Here is a 16,815-nt window from a genome sequence, read left to right on the forward strand (position 1 = left end):
TCCAGTTTTGCTAAGGCTCCTTGATGCCAAGGGCTGTCACTCTCCTCTTTTGTCCAAGTCTGTGATGAAGTCAGGAGCTAAGTTGCCCTGGGGGAAGCCAAACTGGGTGTCACTGTGTAGGTTATTGCTAAGCAGGTGCTGTTTGACAGCACTGGAATGAGTGAGAGTAGACTAGCAAAGGAACTGGACAGGTTCAATTTCTTTTTATAGGGGACATACCTGGGCAATTTTCCACATTGTCAAGTATCTTAACTATTGTCACAGCTAGGTTAGGGTTGTGACAAGTTCTAGAGTACAAGTCTTCAGTACTGTTCTTGCAATGTTTTCAAGGCCCCACAGCCCTTACTGTATCCAGACCTCCCATCCATTTTAATATCACATGGAGTGAGTCAGATGTTGAAGACTATGTTGCTGGGACCATTACAAAACATAAAGCTGAAGCATTTACAGCATTAATGTACAGGGGTCTTTCATCATTTGAGGATGGGAAATTGTGGAGCTCTTTTCCAGTGAGTGACTCATCAAGAACATAAGTACTGGTGTAGACTAGTTTGTGCTGTGCTCTCTGTAATAAACTGACTTGGAGACGGTTTTTTAAAAATTATGCCTTTATAACATCATAAACAGTGCTAAGATTTCCAAGGAAGATCAGACAGCTGCTTTCCGTACAAACTTCTGGAACCACATATAGGAGGTTGCAGCACACAGCCCATACCTAATAAAATAAAAATACAAACTGTAAAACACATACCTAAGTGAGGGGTTTTAACCTTCAAAGAGGACTGGATGGGGGCTGGTAGGGAAGGCAGAAAAAATTGAAACTGAAAAAGTGTGATAGATCTGACATGTTTCCATTGTGTATATAATAAACACTTCTGCTATTAAAGAGCCAGGCACAACTTGGCAGATAATAATGAAGGAAAATGCACTTCGTGTTGATTCTTCCCAGAGTACAACTCCAAGGGATCAGGGTGTTGAGAGAAACAGCATAGAGCTACAGCAAGTAATCAAGGCCAGTGGAATTTATTTTGGCTTTCACTTTGACAGGAGTTGGGAAAAACAGGAAAGCTTTGTTACAACTATACAGCATGTTAAGAATGGACTGGAGGTGGTTTTAGATTCATTCAGCTGATTCCTGGGATGAAATGATTAAATGCTTAACTTTTATTCATGCAGAATCATAATGGAGGGGTGAAAGATTTAAGATTCTGAAGAAGCTTAACATAATATTTCTAGTAGTGAGTCTTGAACTGGAGACAGACAGGTTTTCTGTAGATGAGACACCAAGGAATTTCTTGGAAGGTAACGAATGTCTAATATTCTGTACCCCAGAGTTGTGGAGGCTAGATTGCTCAGTGTATTTAAGAGGTAGGTAGATTTTTGGAAATATTGGAGAGTTTGGGTATTGTGGAGCAGGTAGTCACCATCTTACAATGATGGAGATTAGAGTGGTGCTGGAAACACACAGGTCAACCAGCATCCGAGGAGCAGGAAAATTGACGTTTTTGGGCAAAAGCCCTCATCAGAAATGGTTCCTGATGAAGGGCTTTTGCCCGAAATGTTGATGCTGGCTGACCTGCTGTGTGTTTCCAGCACCACTCCAGACCACCTTACAATGATCTAGCTCTGCTATTTCATATCAGACAGTTGGCCAGTGATCTTACCAGGTTAGGATGTACTGCAGGTGCTCATTCCTCAGAGTTACTCTGGTCTGCCCACCAACCGGACCTCCAGGAACTGTACTACCTGTAAGAAATGGCAACAATCAGCTCAAACTTCCAGATAGCTGGCAAGGTCAAAACTACGCCATGAACAGCACCTCAGGGTCATAGCTTATGGGTGTGTAAAAGCATTAGAATCCCATGAACTGTCCATTTCCCATTGTACATCTCAGTGAACTTGAATCGTAATAAGAGGAAGTATAGCTTTATGCAATGAGGGAGGTCTAAAAGGTGTGACAGGTAAAGTAAAGGCCATAGTTTGAAAAATATAAAATTTGGTTAATTTCTAGCAGATAGAATTAAAAGCAGGGAAGTTAAGCTTGTAAAAGCCTATGGATAGATCACACTTGAGTAAGGTGTGTAGATATCAGGGTAAAACTGCAAATATTCAGAAACATGAGATTATAATTATGGACAGGTGAAGGGTGACCTGTATAAGGTTAAACATGATGTAGATTTGATACAATTTTGGGAGACACTACAACTGACAACTACAGGTACAAGAGAGAATAAACACAGTAAAAAGTTTAGGAAAAATTTAATTCCGGGAGCGTGCAGAGGATGGTGGCTCACTGCTGTCTCAGTGCCAGGGACCCAGCCTAGATTCCAGCCTTGGGTGACTGTGTGGAGTTTGAACATTCTCCCTCTGTCAGCGTGGGTTTCCTGGGCAGGTTAGGTGAATTGGCTATGCTAAATTTCTGATATGTAGGTTAGGTGCATTAGTCTGGGGTAAATGTAGAGTAATAGGAGAATGGTCTGGGTAGGTGTGGACTTGCTGGGCCGAAGGGTCTGTTTCCACACTGTAGGGATTCTACAGATGGGAGACGTACAATTACAGTGGGTGGCTAGCATGAACAGCTTAGCTGTGTTTAAGGGGAAGAAAAGAATTCCATGTGCAGGAGTAATTAGTGTGAGGATGTAGGAGCTAAGGGGTAACACAGCTGAGTTCACTTTGGTTACACCTAACGGGCACCATGACCAGTTGGTGTGTGAGAGGCTGTACACGGACAATCAGGTCACTGACACACATCCAGCAGACGGGGTTAACATGGGTTTCAGTAACGTAGAGCTGTGCAGAGAGTAAGGGGCCTTGAGAAATACCTCTATGCTGGCTTTGAGCTAGCACAAAATGAACAAAAGTACACCTAGCCACCCACAAATAACAATTTACCAGATCACACCTGATTTGAGATGTTGGCAGAAGTTCAAATGTTGTGATGACATTTCATTATTGCCTTTCAGATCTTTGATATGCACCGTAAAAAAAATTATTGCTTCTCACACTGATCCTCCGACAGCGCAGTGCTCCCTCAGCACTGACCCTCTGACAGTGCATGCTCCAACAGCGCATCGCTCCCTCAGCTCTGACAGTGCATGCTCCAACAGCGCATCGCTCCCTCAGCACTGACAGTGCATGCTCCAACAGCGCATCGCTCCCTCAGCACTGACAGTGCATGGTCCAATAGCGCAGTGCTCCCTCAGCACTGACAGTGCATGCTCCCTCAGCACTGACAGTGCATGGTCCAATAGCGCAGTGCTCCCTCAGCACTGACCCTCTGACAGTGCATGCTCCAACAGCGCATCGCTCCCTCAGCACTGACAGTGCATGCTCCAACAGCGCAGTGCTCCAACAGCGCATCGCTCCCTCAGCACTGACAGTGCATGCTCCAACAGCGCAGTGCTCCCTCGGCACTGATGCTCTGACAGTGCCCACTCCGACAGCACTCAATTCTACGATTGCTGGATTCAGAGGTGAGTGGATTGAACACCTTTTTGATCAGGACTTACTGAAGTCTGCATCAATGAAGATGGGTTCTGTGCCCATAGCCTGTGCCATTGCCTCCAAATCACGATAATACCAGCAATTCCTCTCAACATCATTCTGAGGGGTGAATGGTCTGCGACGTTCTGTCAGTCGAATGACACCAATGATCTCCACCTCGTCTGTGATCTAGAAGACAATGTGTGACAGATTCCTCAGTGAACAACCAGAGAAGAATCCGCCTCAAGGTTCAGCAATCCTACTGGGTAAAAACAATGTCTGCAGATGCTGGAAACTTGATTCTGGATTAGTGGTGCTGGAAGAGCACAGCAGTTCAGGCAGCATCCAAGTAGCTTCGAAGCTTTTGCCCAAAACGTCGATTTGGGCAAAACCACTAATCCAGAATCAGCAATCCTACTGCCCACTCTCCCCACAGCACGGTCTGCTCCTTCACGTCTTCCTTTCCCCAGCTCCGCTCACCTGTCCCTTCGCCCGTGTTTCTGGTTTGAGTCTCATTCTGGGAACGAAGCCCCTGTTCACAAGTATCTTCACCCTGAAATAAATCAATGGGGGAAGTTCATCCAGGGATCACAGAGGGCAATGTTGTAAACACACTGATAGTGGGTGCAGTGAGGGAGCCAATGGGTTATCACTGAGCACCAGGTTTACTCTCGGTTTTGTCCCAAAGCACCATCAGCTCATGGTGCATGTCACCTTCAATGTCTGGACTACCAGGTGTCATGAAAATGGATTATAATCCCAAATTACTTGTGACTGTGTTGAAAATTTAGCCACATGGGCATTTAAAAAGAAAGAGATACAAGCCAAAAGTTACATAGAAACAGGAGACCATTCAGCCCCTTCAGCTTGCTTCACCATTTGATATGATTATGGATAATCTCATCTCGGCCTCAACTCCAATTTCCTGCTCACTCCCCATAACCACGTTGCCTGTTACTAATTAAAATCTGTTCATGTCGTCTTTATGTGTTTGGGGTCATGACAAAGCAGGAACTGGGGCTGCCCATTCAATCTCTCAGGACTATCTCACCATTCAGACAGACCATGGCTGATCTGTGGCCTAACTCCATATTCCTGCCTCTGGCCCATACCCCTTAGTACTTCTGCTGAACAAAAATATATCTATCCCAGATTTAAAATTAACAACTGATCCAGCATCCACTGCCATTTGTGGAAGTGAGTTCCAAACCTCTATCCAGCTCTGTGTCAAAATGATTTCTAAGGGGAGGTCAGTGTTGAATCATTGTCTGCTTGAACAGTTATCCAGGGTATGTGGATAGGAAAGGTTCAGAGGGATATGGACCAGGCACAGGCAAATGGACTACTTCAGTTTAGGAAACCTGGTCGGCCTGGCCTAGTTGGACCGAAGGGCCTGTTTGCATGCTGGATGATTTTATGACTGTCCTGAACTGTCTGGCCCTAATTCACAGACTCTGCTCCTAGTTCTAAAATCCTCAACTACTGGGAACAGTTTCTCTTCATCTACCCTGACGTCTGTAAATACCTTGAAGACTTAGGTCACCCCCTAACCTGCTTAATTCGAGAGAAAACAGGCCTGATTTGTTTAATCTCTCCTCATAACTCAACACCAAAGTTCAGGTATCATTCTTATAAACCTACGTTGTACTCCCTCCAAGGCCAATCTATCCTTCCTGAGGTGTGCAGAGCTGGCTGAGATGTATCTTCAGTGCCTGTGCGGATTACACTGAATTCAAAAGAAACCCAGAATGTTGCACCTAAGCAGCGCCAAGGGAACTTCAGACACTTCAAAAGGAGTAATGCCATTCAACACTTGAACTATGGCTACCTGTGCATTGTATCCCAGTCTGCTACCAAATTGACAGAAAGGCAACCTTTGGATTCTGTTTGAGAGAACTGATACTGTCCTCGCCTGTGGTTCAGGTTCCACTGGGCTAAGGTGTGCTGTAAAGAGAGTGTGGTGCTGGAAAGGCACAGCCAGTCAGGCCAGCATCTGAGGAACATAAGCTCTTCATCAGGAATTGGAGGGGGTGAGGGTGGGGGGGCCGGAAGAAAGGTAGCTGGGAATACGATAGGTAAATGAAGGTGGAGGTGAAGGTCATAGGTCAGAGTGGAAGGTGGAACGGATAGATGGGAAGGAGGATGGACAGGTCAAGAGGGCTGTGACGAGTTGGAGGGTTGGATCTCGGATGAGGTGGGGGTAGGGGAGATCAGGAAACTGGTGAAATTGACATTGATCCTGTGTGGTTGGAGGGTCCCAAGGTGTAAGATGAGACGTTATTCTTATAGGCATCGGGTGTCTAGAATTTGGTGGAGGGGGGAGTTGAAATGTTTGGCCATAGGGCGGTGGGGTTGTACAGTGTCCCAGAGATGTTCCCGGAAACATTCTGCGAGTTGGCGTCCTGTCTCTCCAATGTACAATACACCACATCAAGAGTAACTGACTCAGTAGATGAGGTGTTTGGATCTGCAGGAAAGTTTGAAGGTTCCTTTAGGGCCTTGGATGGAGGTGAGAGGGGAGGGGTTGGCCCAGACAGAGCTGAGAACTTCCAGTAGTCATCCCTGTGTGGGCAAGTAAAAATTCTTGGATTGCTGAAAACAAGTCAACACCGTTCCTGTCAGAGCGCAGTGGACAGATGCCTTTTAGCTTGGTGCACAATTGAGTTTCTCCAAATAGTTGCTGCATTTGCAATGTAAGCCAGGATGGAATCATCCAAAGGTTCACAGTTAATTCCTGCCAGACAAATGGATTGGAATATTTCTGTTTACTTGCATATTTTTGGATTTACCTCTAATTTATGTTTTAACAGCAAATAAACTTAGGCTTTCTTTAATGCAAGATGTTAAACTAATCATACCATAGGGCAACTGCTGCAGCTCAAAAAAAGGCATGTGGTGTTATAGTGCAAGAAGAATAACCCGTCCTTGGGAGTGTTTAATGGGGGGACAATGTAGAAGCAGCTTTAATCTGTATCTAACCCCGTGCTGTCCCTGTCCTGGGAGTGTTTGATGGGGGGACAGTGTAGAGGTAGCTTCACTCTATATCTTTCCTTGTGCTGACACTATCCTGGGAGTGTTTGATGGGGACAGTGTAGAGGGAGCTTTGGTAGGTATTGGGAACCATGCTGGAGGGGAGAGTGCGGTGATGCTATGGGGTCAGTATCTGCAAACACTCAGTTTCCATACAAACATTGTCATGGAATGGTATGACAGACTTGTTCTGTTCGGAGGTGGTCATGGTCAAACGCAGGCGGCTGACTGAATCCGTACCCCAGCTCGGTGCAGTGGAATGGAGTGATCACGTTGGCTCCAGTCTCAGTGCTGGACATCAGGCGACCAGCCTCTTGGGCCTCTTTGTCTGGATCCACCCTCGATCGGGGCATGATGTAGAGTTCCTTGGAGTGGTCGAACCTCCCTCGGACCCTCACCCTCCGGTACTCAAGCTGCTTCAGTTCCAGCTGGCTGGGATAGAGAGGGGCAAGGCTCAGAGTTTGTGTGACTGTGAAACAGCTGATAACAACCCACTCTGCACCCCCACCCAACAGGTCAAGAGCAGGGGGTCAGGGCTGCAACTGTCCAGAGAAACTGTCAGCTCTCTCACAGCTCCTGACTGGAAACAGTGAGGATGGCCATGACTCAATGAGATACTGCACGCGTGTGTGTGTAAAGGTAAGGGCTGTTGTTGCCTTGAGGCCCAGCACTGTGGGCCTGTGTGCAGGGAGACTTCAGAGAATCAGTGAAGAGTCTGACTGCCATGGCTGATACTGGGAGAATGTTACTCCGCATGGGTAGGGGGGGGGGGAGGGAAGCGAGGGAGCTTCCATTTCAAACAAGGGCTGGGGGACATTGTGGAATACTCTCCCCGAACTGAGCTGGGGCACTGAATATACTCAAAACACTGTCCCACCGACTCTTCATCGGCAACGGGTTGTGGGGGTTCACATGGTACACTTACCCCCAGGGTGCGGGGGGGTAGGGGGCTCAGTGTGAGTTACCCCGGGATGAGGGGGGGGGGGGGGGGAGAACCAGGGGCTCAGTGTGACTTACTCCATGGGCAGCGGCAGGGGCTCCGAGCGGGTGCGTTCCTGGAGATCCTTGATAAGCTGCAGCTTCCATTTCCGCCGCTGCACCTGGGCAGAAAGTGAGAGTCTCAGAGCGCAGCCACAGCACAGCCCCCAACTCTGTCACAAACCTGCCCCCACCTGGAGACAACACCATCCCCTCCCCCATCACATGGACCCCAATCCCCCGCCTGCTCCCCCTTCCACACGGACCCACTCCCCCTGTTCATACTCCCTCCCGCTCATACCCCTCTCCCCATCACCCTGAATGTACCCCTCTTCCCCCCACTGCATGTTACACCCCTCCCCTTTCACCTGTACCCCCCTCGCCCCTCCCCCAGTGGTTACCTGCCAGGTGCCGAGGCTGAAGGTGCTGACTGGGATCAGGAGCAGGGCCCACTTCAGGAGCCAATCGTCACTCCCTGAGGCAACAGTTGCCGTGGAGATGTTCACCCCACTTCGCCACTTGGTAATCCCTTCAGCAGAGACACAGCATTAACCCCCACAGGAACCAGAGGCCAAGACCCCTCCCCATCTGTCACCTCCCCCACCCCCTCGCCATCTCTGTCACCCCCTCCAGTCCCTACACCCCCTCACCATCGCTGTCACCCCCTCCAGTCCCTACACCCCCTCGCTATCTCTGTCATCCTCTCCAGCCCCTACACCCCCTCATCTGTCTCCTCCCTCCAGCCCCTACATCCCCTCCCCATCTCGGTCAACACCTCCAGCTCCTACACCCCCTCCCCATCTGTCTCCTCCCTACAACCCCTCCCCATCTCTGTCACCTTCCCCGGCCTCCTACACCTCTTTCCGATCTCTGTCATCTCCTCAGACCCTAAACCTCTCCCCATATCTGTACACCTCCAATCCCAGCCTCTCAAGCACTCCCCCAATTCCGTTGCCTGTTGGGACAAGATTAGTTTGGGATATCTGGTTGGACCAAAGGGGCTCTCTCCATGCTATACATTTCTATGATTCTAATGGCAAATTCAGTTTGATCAATCTTCCTGTGAATTCTGTTGGCACTTTTTGCACAATGTTAACGCTGGAATAGGAATGCCAGGGTTTCCGAGCTGTGGCCGCAGCTGCCTACCTGCGAGTTTTGCTCTGACATGGGGCGAGACCAGCTCAGTCCCAGTGATAACTTCTGCTGAACAAGCATTCAGGAGCTGAGAGTGAAACAGAAAGCAAAGATTATAAAAGGCTTAACCCCTGATACTTCCCACAGGCCTCACTGATCCAACAGCCAATATCGCTCTTTCAATGTGAACTCACAGCTTAATAGAATCAGCTCAAGAGACCATTCAGCCCATTCAAATAAAGCCAGACCTTTAGAGAGAACTATCTCATTACAAAACACATGTGAACAGAACGAAATATTCATCTCTGCAAGATTCTAGAAATTAGAGACTGACTGGCTTTTGGATCAATGGCTGGAGGTCCTGGAAGCTGCAAAGGCTATGGGCCCTGACAACATTCTGACAATAGTACTGATGACGCGTGCTCCCGAACTTGCCGCTCCTCGAGCCAAGCTGTTCTAGCACAGTCACAACATTGGTGCCTACCCGACAGTGTGGTAAATTGCCCAGGTATATTCTGTACACACAAAGCTGGACAAATCCAACCAGGCCAACTACAGCCCCATCAGTCTACGCTCGATAATTAATAAAAGCAACGGAAGGGATAAACAGCAGTGCTATCAAGCAACATTTACAAGGGCAAAAATTGCTAGAGAAACTCAGCAGGTCTGGCAGCATCTCAGAGTCATAGAGATGTACAGCATGGAAACAGACCCTTCGGTCCAACCTGTCCATGCCGACCAGATATCCCAACCCAATCTAGTCCCACCTGCCAGCACCCGGCCCATATCCCTCCAAACCCTTCCTATTCATATACCCATCCAAATGCCTCTTAAATGTTGCAATTGTACCAGCCTCCACCACATCCTCTGGCAGCTCATTCCATACACATACCACCCTCCGTGAAAAAGTTGCCTCTGAGGTCTCTTTTATACCTTTCCCCTCTCACCCTAAACCTATGCCCTCTAGTTCTGGACTCCCCGACCCCAGGGAAAAGACTTTGTCTATTTATCCTATCCATGCCCCTCATAATTTTGTAAACCTCTATAAGGTCACCCCTCAGCCTCCAACAGCCCCAGCCTGTTCAGCCTCTCCCTATAGCTCAAATCCTCCAACCCTGGCAACATCCTTGTAAATCTTTTCTGAGCCCTTTCAAGTTTCACAACATCTTTCCGATAGGAAGGAGACCAGGATTGCACACAATATTCCAACAGTGGCTTAACCAACGTCCTGTACAGCCGCAACATGACCTCCCAACTCCTGTACTCAATACTCTGACCAATTAAACTCCATCTGCCACTTCTCAGCCCATTGGCCCATCTGGTCCAGATCCTGTTGTAATCTGAGGTAACCCTCTTCGCTGTCCACTGCACCTCCAATTTTGGTGTCATCTGCAAACTTACTAACTGTACCTCTTATGCTCACATCCAAATCATTTATGTAAACGACAAAAAATAGAGGACCCAGCACTGATCCTTGTGGCACTTCACTGGTCACAGGCCTCCAGTCTGAAAAACAACCCTCCATCACCACCCTCTGTCTTCTCCCTTTGAGCCAGTTCTGTACCCAAATGGCTAGTTCTCCCTGTATTCCATGAGATCTAACCTTGCTAACCAGTCTCCCATGGGGAACCTTGTCAAACGCCGTACTGAAGTCCATATAGATCACATCTACTGCTCTGCCCTCATCAATCCTCTTTGTTACTTCCTCAAAAAACACGATCAAGTTTGAGAGACATGATTTCCCACGCACAAAGCCATGTTGACTATCCCGAATCAGTCCGTGCCTTTCCAAATACATGTACATCCTGTCCCTCAGGATTCCCTCCAACAACTTGCCCACCACCGATGTCAGGCTCACTGGTCTATAATTCCCTGGCTTGTCTTTACCACCCTTCTTTAATGGTGGTACCACGTTAGCCAACCTCCAGTCTTCCGGCACCTCACCTGTGACTATCAATGATACAAATATCTCAGCAAAAGACCCAGTAATTAGTTGTCTAGCTTCCCACAGAGTTCTAGGGTACACCTGATCAGGTCCTGGGGATTTATCCAGACATCCAGCACTTCCTCCTCATCCAGCACTTCCGCATTTTGTGAGATGTCACCATTTATTTCCCTACAGTCTATATCTTCCATATCCTTTGCCACAGTAAATACTGATGCAAAATACTCGTTTAGTATCTCCCCCATTTTCTGTGGCTCCACACAAAGGCCGCCTTGCTGATCTTTGAGAGGCCCTGTTCTCTCCCTAGTTGCCCTTTTGTCCTTAATGTATTTGTAAAAACCCTTTGGGTTCTCCTTAATTCTATTTACCAAAGCTATCTCATGTCCCTTTTTGCCCTCCTGATTTCCCTTTTAAGTATACTCCTACTTCCTTTATACTCTTCTAAGGATTTTCTTGATCTATCCTGTCTATACCTGACATATGCTTCCTTCTTTTTCTTAACCAAACCCTCAATTTCTTTAGTCATCCAGCATTCCCTATACCTGCCAGCCTTCCCTTTCACTCTAACAGGAATATACTTTCTCTGGATTCTCGTTATCTGTGGTAGGGAAACAGAATCAACACTGTGTCCAGTGATCATTCTATAGAATGGTGAGGAAGAATGGTGTGTGTGTGTGTGTGGCGGGTTGGGGCGAGGGGGGGTGGGAGGGGCGGGGCGAGGGGGGGTGGGAGGGGCGGGGCGAGGGGGGGTGGGAGGGGCGGGGCGAGGGGGGGGTGGGAGGGGCGGGGAGGGGGGGGTGGGAGGGGGGGGGGTTGGGAGGGGCGGGGAGGGGGGGGGTTGGGAGGGGCGGGGAGGGGGGGGGTTGGGAGGGGCGGGGAGGGGGGGGGGTTGGGAGGGGCGGGGAGGGGGGGGGTTGGGAGGGGCGGGGAGGGGGGGGGTTGGGAGGGGCGGGGAGGGGGGGGGTTGGGAGGGGCGGGGAGGGGGGGGGTTGGGAGGGGCGGGGAGGGTTGGGAGGGGCGGGGAGGGGGGGGGGTTGGGAGGGGCGGGAAGTGGGGGGGTTGGGAGGGGCGGGGAGGGGGGGTGGGGAGCGGGGGGTTGGGAGGGGTGGGGAGGGGCGGGTGGGGAGGGGCGGGTGGGAGGGGCGGGTGGGGAGGGGCGGGTGGGAGGGGCGGGCGGGGAGGGGGGGGTGGGAGGGGCGGGCGGGGAGGGGGGGTGGGAGGGGCGGGCGGGGAGGGGGGGTGGGAGGGGCGGGCGGGGAGGGGGGGGTGGGAGGGGCGGGCGGGGAGGGGGGGGTGGGAGGGGCGGGCGGGGAGGGGGGGGTGGGAGGGGCGGGCGGGGAGGGGGGGGTGGGAGGGGCGGGGAGGGGGGGTGGGAGGGGCGGGGAGGGGGGGTGGGAGGGGCGGGGAGGGGGGGTGGGAGGGGCGGGGAGGGGGGGTGGGAGGGGCGGGGAGGGGGGTGGGAGGGGGGTGGGAGGGGCGGGGAGGGGGGTGGGAGGGGCGGGGAGGGGGGAGGGGGGGGGGGAGGGGGGTGGGAGGGGCGGGGAGGGGGGAGGGGGGTGGGAGGGGCGGGGAGGGGGGAGGGGGGTGGGAGGGGCGGGGAGGGGGGAGGGGGGAGGGGGGTGGGAGGGGAGGGGGGAGGGGGGTGGGAGGGGCGGGGAGGGGGGAGGGGGGTGGGAGGGGCGGGGAGGGGGGAGGGGGGTGGGGGGGGTGGGGAGGGGGGGGTGGTGGGGAGGGGGGGGGGGTGGGGAGGGGGGGGGGTGGGGAGGGGGGAGGGCGGGGCGGGTGTGCGCGGGGCGGGGGGAGGGTGTGCGCGGAGTGGGGGGGGGGAGGGTGTGCGCGGGGCGGGGGGGGGAGGGTGTGCGCGGTGCAGGGGGGGGGAGGGTGTGCGCGGTGCAGAGGGGGGGGGAGGGTGTGCGCGGGGCGGGGGGGGGGGAGGGTGTGCGCGGGGCGGGGGGGGGGAGGGTGTGCGCGGGGTGGGGGAGGGTGTGCGCGGGGCGGGGGGGGGAGGGTGTGCGCGGGGCGGGTGGGGGAGGGTGTGCGTGGTGCAGGGGGGGGGGGGAGGGTGTGCGCGGGGCGGGGGGGGGAGGGTGTGCGCGGGGCGGGGGGGGGAGGGTGTGCGCGGGGCGGGGGGGGGAGGGTGTGCGCGGGGCGGGGGGGGGAGGGTGTGCGCGGGGCGGGGGGGGGAGGGTGTGCGCGGGGCGGGGGGGAGGGTGTGCGCGCGGGGGGGGAGGGTGTGCGCGCGGGGGGGGAGGGTGTGCGCGGGGGGGGGGAGGGTGTGCGCGGGGGGGGGGGAGGGTGTGCGCGCGGGGGGGAGGGTGTGCGCGCGGGGGGGGAGGGTGTGCGCGGGGGGGGAGGGTGTGCGCGGGGGGGGGGGTGTGCGCGGGGGGGGGGGGGGGAGGGTGTGCGCGGGGGGGGGGGGGGGAGGGTGTGCGCGGGGTGGGGGAGGGTGTGCGCGGGGGGGAGGGGTGTGCGCGGGGGGGGTGGGGGAGGGTGTGCGCGGGGGGGGGGGGGGGAGGGTGTGCGCGGGGGGGGGGAGGGTGTGCGCGGGGGGGGAGGGTGTGCGCGGGGGGGAGGGGTGTGCGCGGGGGGGGGGGGGGGGGGGAGGGTGTGCGCGGGGTGGGGGAGGGTGTGCGCGGGGGGGGAGGGGTGTGCGCGGGGGGGGTGGGGGAGGGTGTGCGCGGGGGGGAGGGGTGTGCGCGGGGGGGGGGGGGGAGGGTGTGCGCGGGGGGGGGGTGTGCGCGGGGGGGGGGGGGAGGGTGTGCGCGGGGGGGGGGGGTGTGCGCGGGGGGGAGGGTGTGCGCGGGGGGGGGGGGGGGGGGAGGTTGTGCGCGGGGGGGGGGGAGGGTGTGCGCGGGGGGGGGGGGGGGGGGTGCGCGGGGGGGGGGGGGGAGGTTGTGCGCGGGGGGGGGGGAGGGTGTGCGCGGGGGGGGGGGGGGGAGGGTGTGCGCGGGGGGGGGGGAGGGTAGAAATCGTGGACTCTCACCCGGGGCGCGCGCCGGAGAACCCGCAGCATCTTCACCCGGAAGCGGAACCTCAGCCTCACTTCCGGCTCAGTCAGATGGACGGCGCCATGTTAAAGGGGCGGGGCCTTTTGGTGCATGGGGCGGGGACTCGGGGCCACGTGGTCTCCCTCACCTCCGTTTTCCCAGTCCCTTCTCCAAACTCATTCCCTTTCTCATTTACACTCTGTGTATTACACAGGAGTCCATTCGGCCCATCATGTCTCTGCTAGACCTGTGATGCTGCAAGTGTATGTGACTCCAGACCCACAGCAATGAGGTGGGCTCTCTCTGGCCAAGCCAACAATGTCTCCATCCCGTGAATGAAAACAAATCAGTGAGTTCATGGCTGACCTGTACTTTAACTCCATACACTTGCCTTGGCCCATTAGACAATAAAAGGTATTCTATTCTTTTTCTTCTGAGGTTGTTGACTTCCTCTCTAACCTGGTAAGTCTGTTTGCATCTGATGATGTTACCTAGTATGGTGACACAATATTCACAAACAAACGTACCAGCTCCAGCATCCACTGTAATTTGTGGTAGAGAGTTCCAAAACTTTAACACCCTTTGTATGTAGAAGTACTTCCTAATATTTCTCCTGACAGTCTGGCCCTAATTCTCAGACTTTGCCCCTAGTTTTGGAATCCCTAACCAGTAAAACACATTATCTTGGTAGGCAGTTAATGTAGGAGTCTTCTGTGGTTATCCCCATTTCAAACAAGTATGCTGTTTTGGAAAATGTAGGGGGTTATTGATTCACAGGGGAATGGAGCACAAACAGCCAAGTAGACTGGCTCTAATGCAATGAGGGGTACGTCAGGTCCCAAGAGATTAATTGTGTTAGGGGACTCTAGTCCAAGGTACAGACAGATGATTCTGTGGTCAGCAGCAAAAAATTAGAATGGTGTGTTGCTTTCCTGGTGCCAGGATTAAGGATGTCTCAGAGAAGGTGCAGAATATTCTCAAGGGGGAGAGGGGCCAACAGGAGGTCATTGTACACATGGGAAACAATGACATCGGAAGGAAAAAGGTTGAGATTCTGAAGGGAGATTACAGAGAGTTAGGCAGGAATTTAAAAAGGTCCTTGAGAGTAGTAATGTCTAGATTACTCCCAGTGCTACGAGCTAGTGAGGGTAGGAATATGAGGATAGAGCAGATGAATGCATGGCTGAGGAGTTGGTGTTTGGGAGAAGGATTCACATTTTTGGATCATTGGAATCTCTTCTGGGGTAGAAGTGTCTTGTACAAGAAGTACAACTTGCACCTAAATTGGAAGGGGGCTAGAGCTGCTCGGGAGGATTTAAACTAGTAAGGTCGGGGGGTGGGACCCCGGGAGATAGTGAGGAAAGAGATCAATCTGAGACTGGTACAGTTGAGAACAGAAGTGAGTCAAACAGACAGGGATAGAGAACAAGGTAGGACTAATATATTAAACTGCATTATTTCAATGCAAGGGGCCTAACAAGGAAGGCAGATGAACTCAGGGCATGGTTAGGAACATGGGACTGGGGTATCATAGCAATTACAGAAACATGGCTCAGGGATGGACAGGACTGGCAGCTTAATGTTCCATGATATAAGTGCTATAGGAAGGATAGAAAGGAAGGCAAGAGAGGAGAGGGAGTGGAGCTTTTGATAAGGAATAGCATTACAGCTGTGCTGAGGGAGGATACACCCGGAAATACATCCAGGGAAGTTACTTGGGTGGAACTGAGAAATAAGAAAGGGATGATCACCTTATTGGGATTTTATTATAGATCCTCTATTAGTCAGAAAAACAAATTTGTACGGAGATCTCAGTTATCTGTAAGAATAATAGGGTGGTTATAGTAGGGGATTTTAACTTTCCAAACATAGACTGGGACCCTTAGTGCTAAGGGTTTTGATAGAGAGGAATTTGTTAAATGTGTACAAGAAAATTTTCAGTAGGTGCAAAACTTGACCTCCCCTTAGGAAATAAAGACAGGGCAGGTGACTGAGGTGTTATTGAAAGGTGCACTTTGGGGCAAGCGACCATAGTTCTATTAGTTTTAAAATAGTGATGGAAAAGGATAGACCAAATCTAAAAGTTGAAGTTCTAAATTGGAGAAAGGCTAATTTTGACGGTAATAGGCAAGAACTTTCAAAAACTGATTGGGGGCAAACGTTCGCAGGTAAAGGGATGACTGGAAAATGGGAAGCCTTCAGAAATGAGATAATGAGAATCCAGAGAAAGTATATTCCTATTAGGGTGAAAGGAAAGGCTGGTAGATATAGGGAATGCTGGATGACTAAAGAAATTGAGGCTTTGGTTAAGAAAACTCTCTTTAAACTCCCACATCTGACAAGAAGCACATATTACTCTACTAAAGGCCATTTTTGCTCCTTCACAATCTACAGACGCAGAAAATAACACCGTCTTATTCCTCTACAAAACACTGCCCCAGGTTAGATTAATAGTTACGGCTTATATTTTAAGTTTAATCAAGAGACATATCTCAAAAACATATAATCAAGAAAGAACCCGCTCTACTCACTACTGCAGACTTTCTGTAGGCCACTTAAAACAATTAACTTATCTGTTTCTGTGCTGTGAACTTCGCCCAAACAGTTCCTCCAAGATCACTTGTGAATTTCACTGTTTGTTTAATTTTCCCACACGCACTCCAATGTCCAGCGATACATGAATTCAAACAGCAAAGGCAGTACTGTGAACCCTCTGGCACCACCTCTAATTCCAGAGAAGATTGAAAATTTATGACCAATGCCTCTGCAATTTCCTGTGTTACTTCCCTCAGTATCCTTGGATGCATCTCAATTGGTCCTGGTGCCCGAACAACATTTAAGTGTGGAAAGCCTATCCAATACCATCTCCTTTTCAATTTTAAACCTTTCAAGTGTCTAAACAATCTTGTTGTTCACTATGGGGTGGCACAGTGGTTAGCACTGCTGCCTCACAGCGCCAGGGACCCAGGTTTGATTCAGGCCTTGGGGACTATCTGGGTGGAGTTTGCACATTCTCCCTGTGTCTGCATGGGTTTCCTCTCACAATCCAAAGATGTGCAGTTTAGGTGAATTGGCCAAGCTAAATTGCCCATAGTGTTCAGGGATGTGTAGGTTGGGTGCATTATTCAGAGGTAAATGTAGAGTAATAGGGCAAATGCGTCGCTCTTCAGAGGGTTGGTATGGATTTGTTGGGCCAAATGGCCTATTTCCATACTGTAGGGATTCTATGATTGGGGCAATCTCTTTTCCAGAGGAAAC

General features: G+C 52.1%; 1 protein-coding gene across 3 annotated transcripts; it reads right to left on the reverse strand.

The window, feature by feature from the left end:
- Window position 1: 1 nt before the first annotated feature.
- Window positions 2-13,653, reverse strand: surf1 (SURF1 cytochrome c oxidase assembly factor). Of its 3 annotated transcripts, XM_072566061.1 has the most exons (9): window positions 13,554-13,653; window positions 8,638-8,713; window positions 7,893-8,020; window positions 7,531-7,613; window positions 6,754-6,945; window positions 3,964-4,036; window positions 3,510-3,672; window positions 1,665-1,746; window positions 2-715 (listed from the first exon to the last, which is right to left on the reverse strand). In XM_072566061.1, exons 1-9 carry the CDS (start codon window positions 13,581-13,583, stop codon window positions 649-651), a joined length of 894 nt encoding a protein of 297 aa, XP_072422162.1. In that variant the 5' UTR covers window positions 13,584-13,653; the 3' UTR covers window positions 2-648. The 3 variants fall into 3 exon arrangements, with proteins under 3 accessions (XP_072422162.1, XP_072422164.1, XP_072422165.1); XM_072566063.1 differs by lacking the exon at window positions 7,893-8,020 and having other exon boundaries at window positions 6,754-6,941; XM_072566064.1 differs by lacking the exons at window positions 8,638-8,713; window positions 13,554-13,653 and having other exon boundaries at window positions 6,754-6,941.
- Between the last annotated feature and the right edge of the window lie 3,162 nt (window positions 13,654-16,815).

The sequence above is a fragment of the Chiloscyllium punctatum genome, chromosome 49, assembly GCF_047496795.1.
Source record: "Chiloscyllium punctatum isolate Juve2018m chromosome 49, sChiPun1.3, whole genome shotgun sequence".
Classification (NCBI taxonomy): domain Eukaryota; kingdom Metazoa; phylum Chordata; class Chondrichthyes; order Orectolobiformes; family Hemiscylliidae; genus Chiloscyllium; species Chiloscyllium punctatum.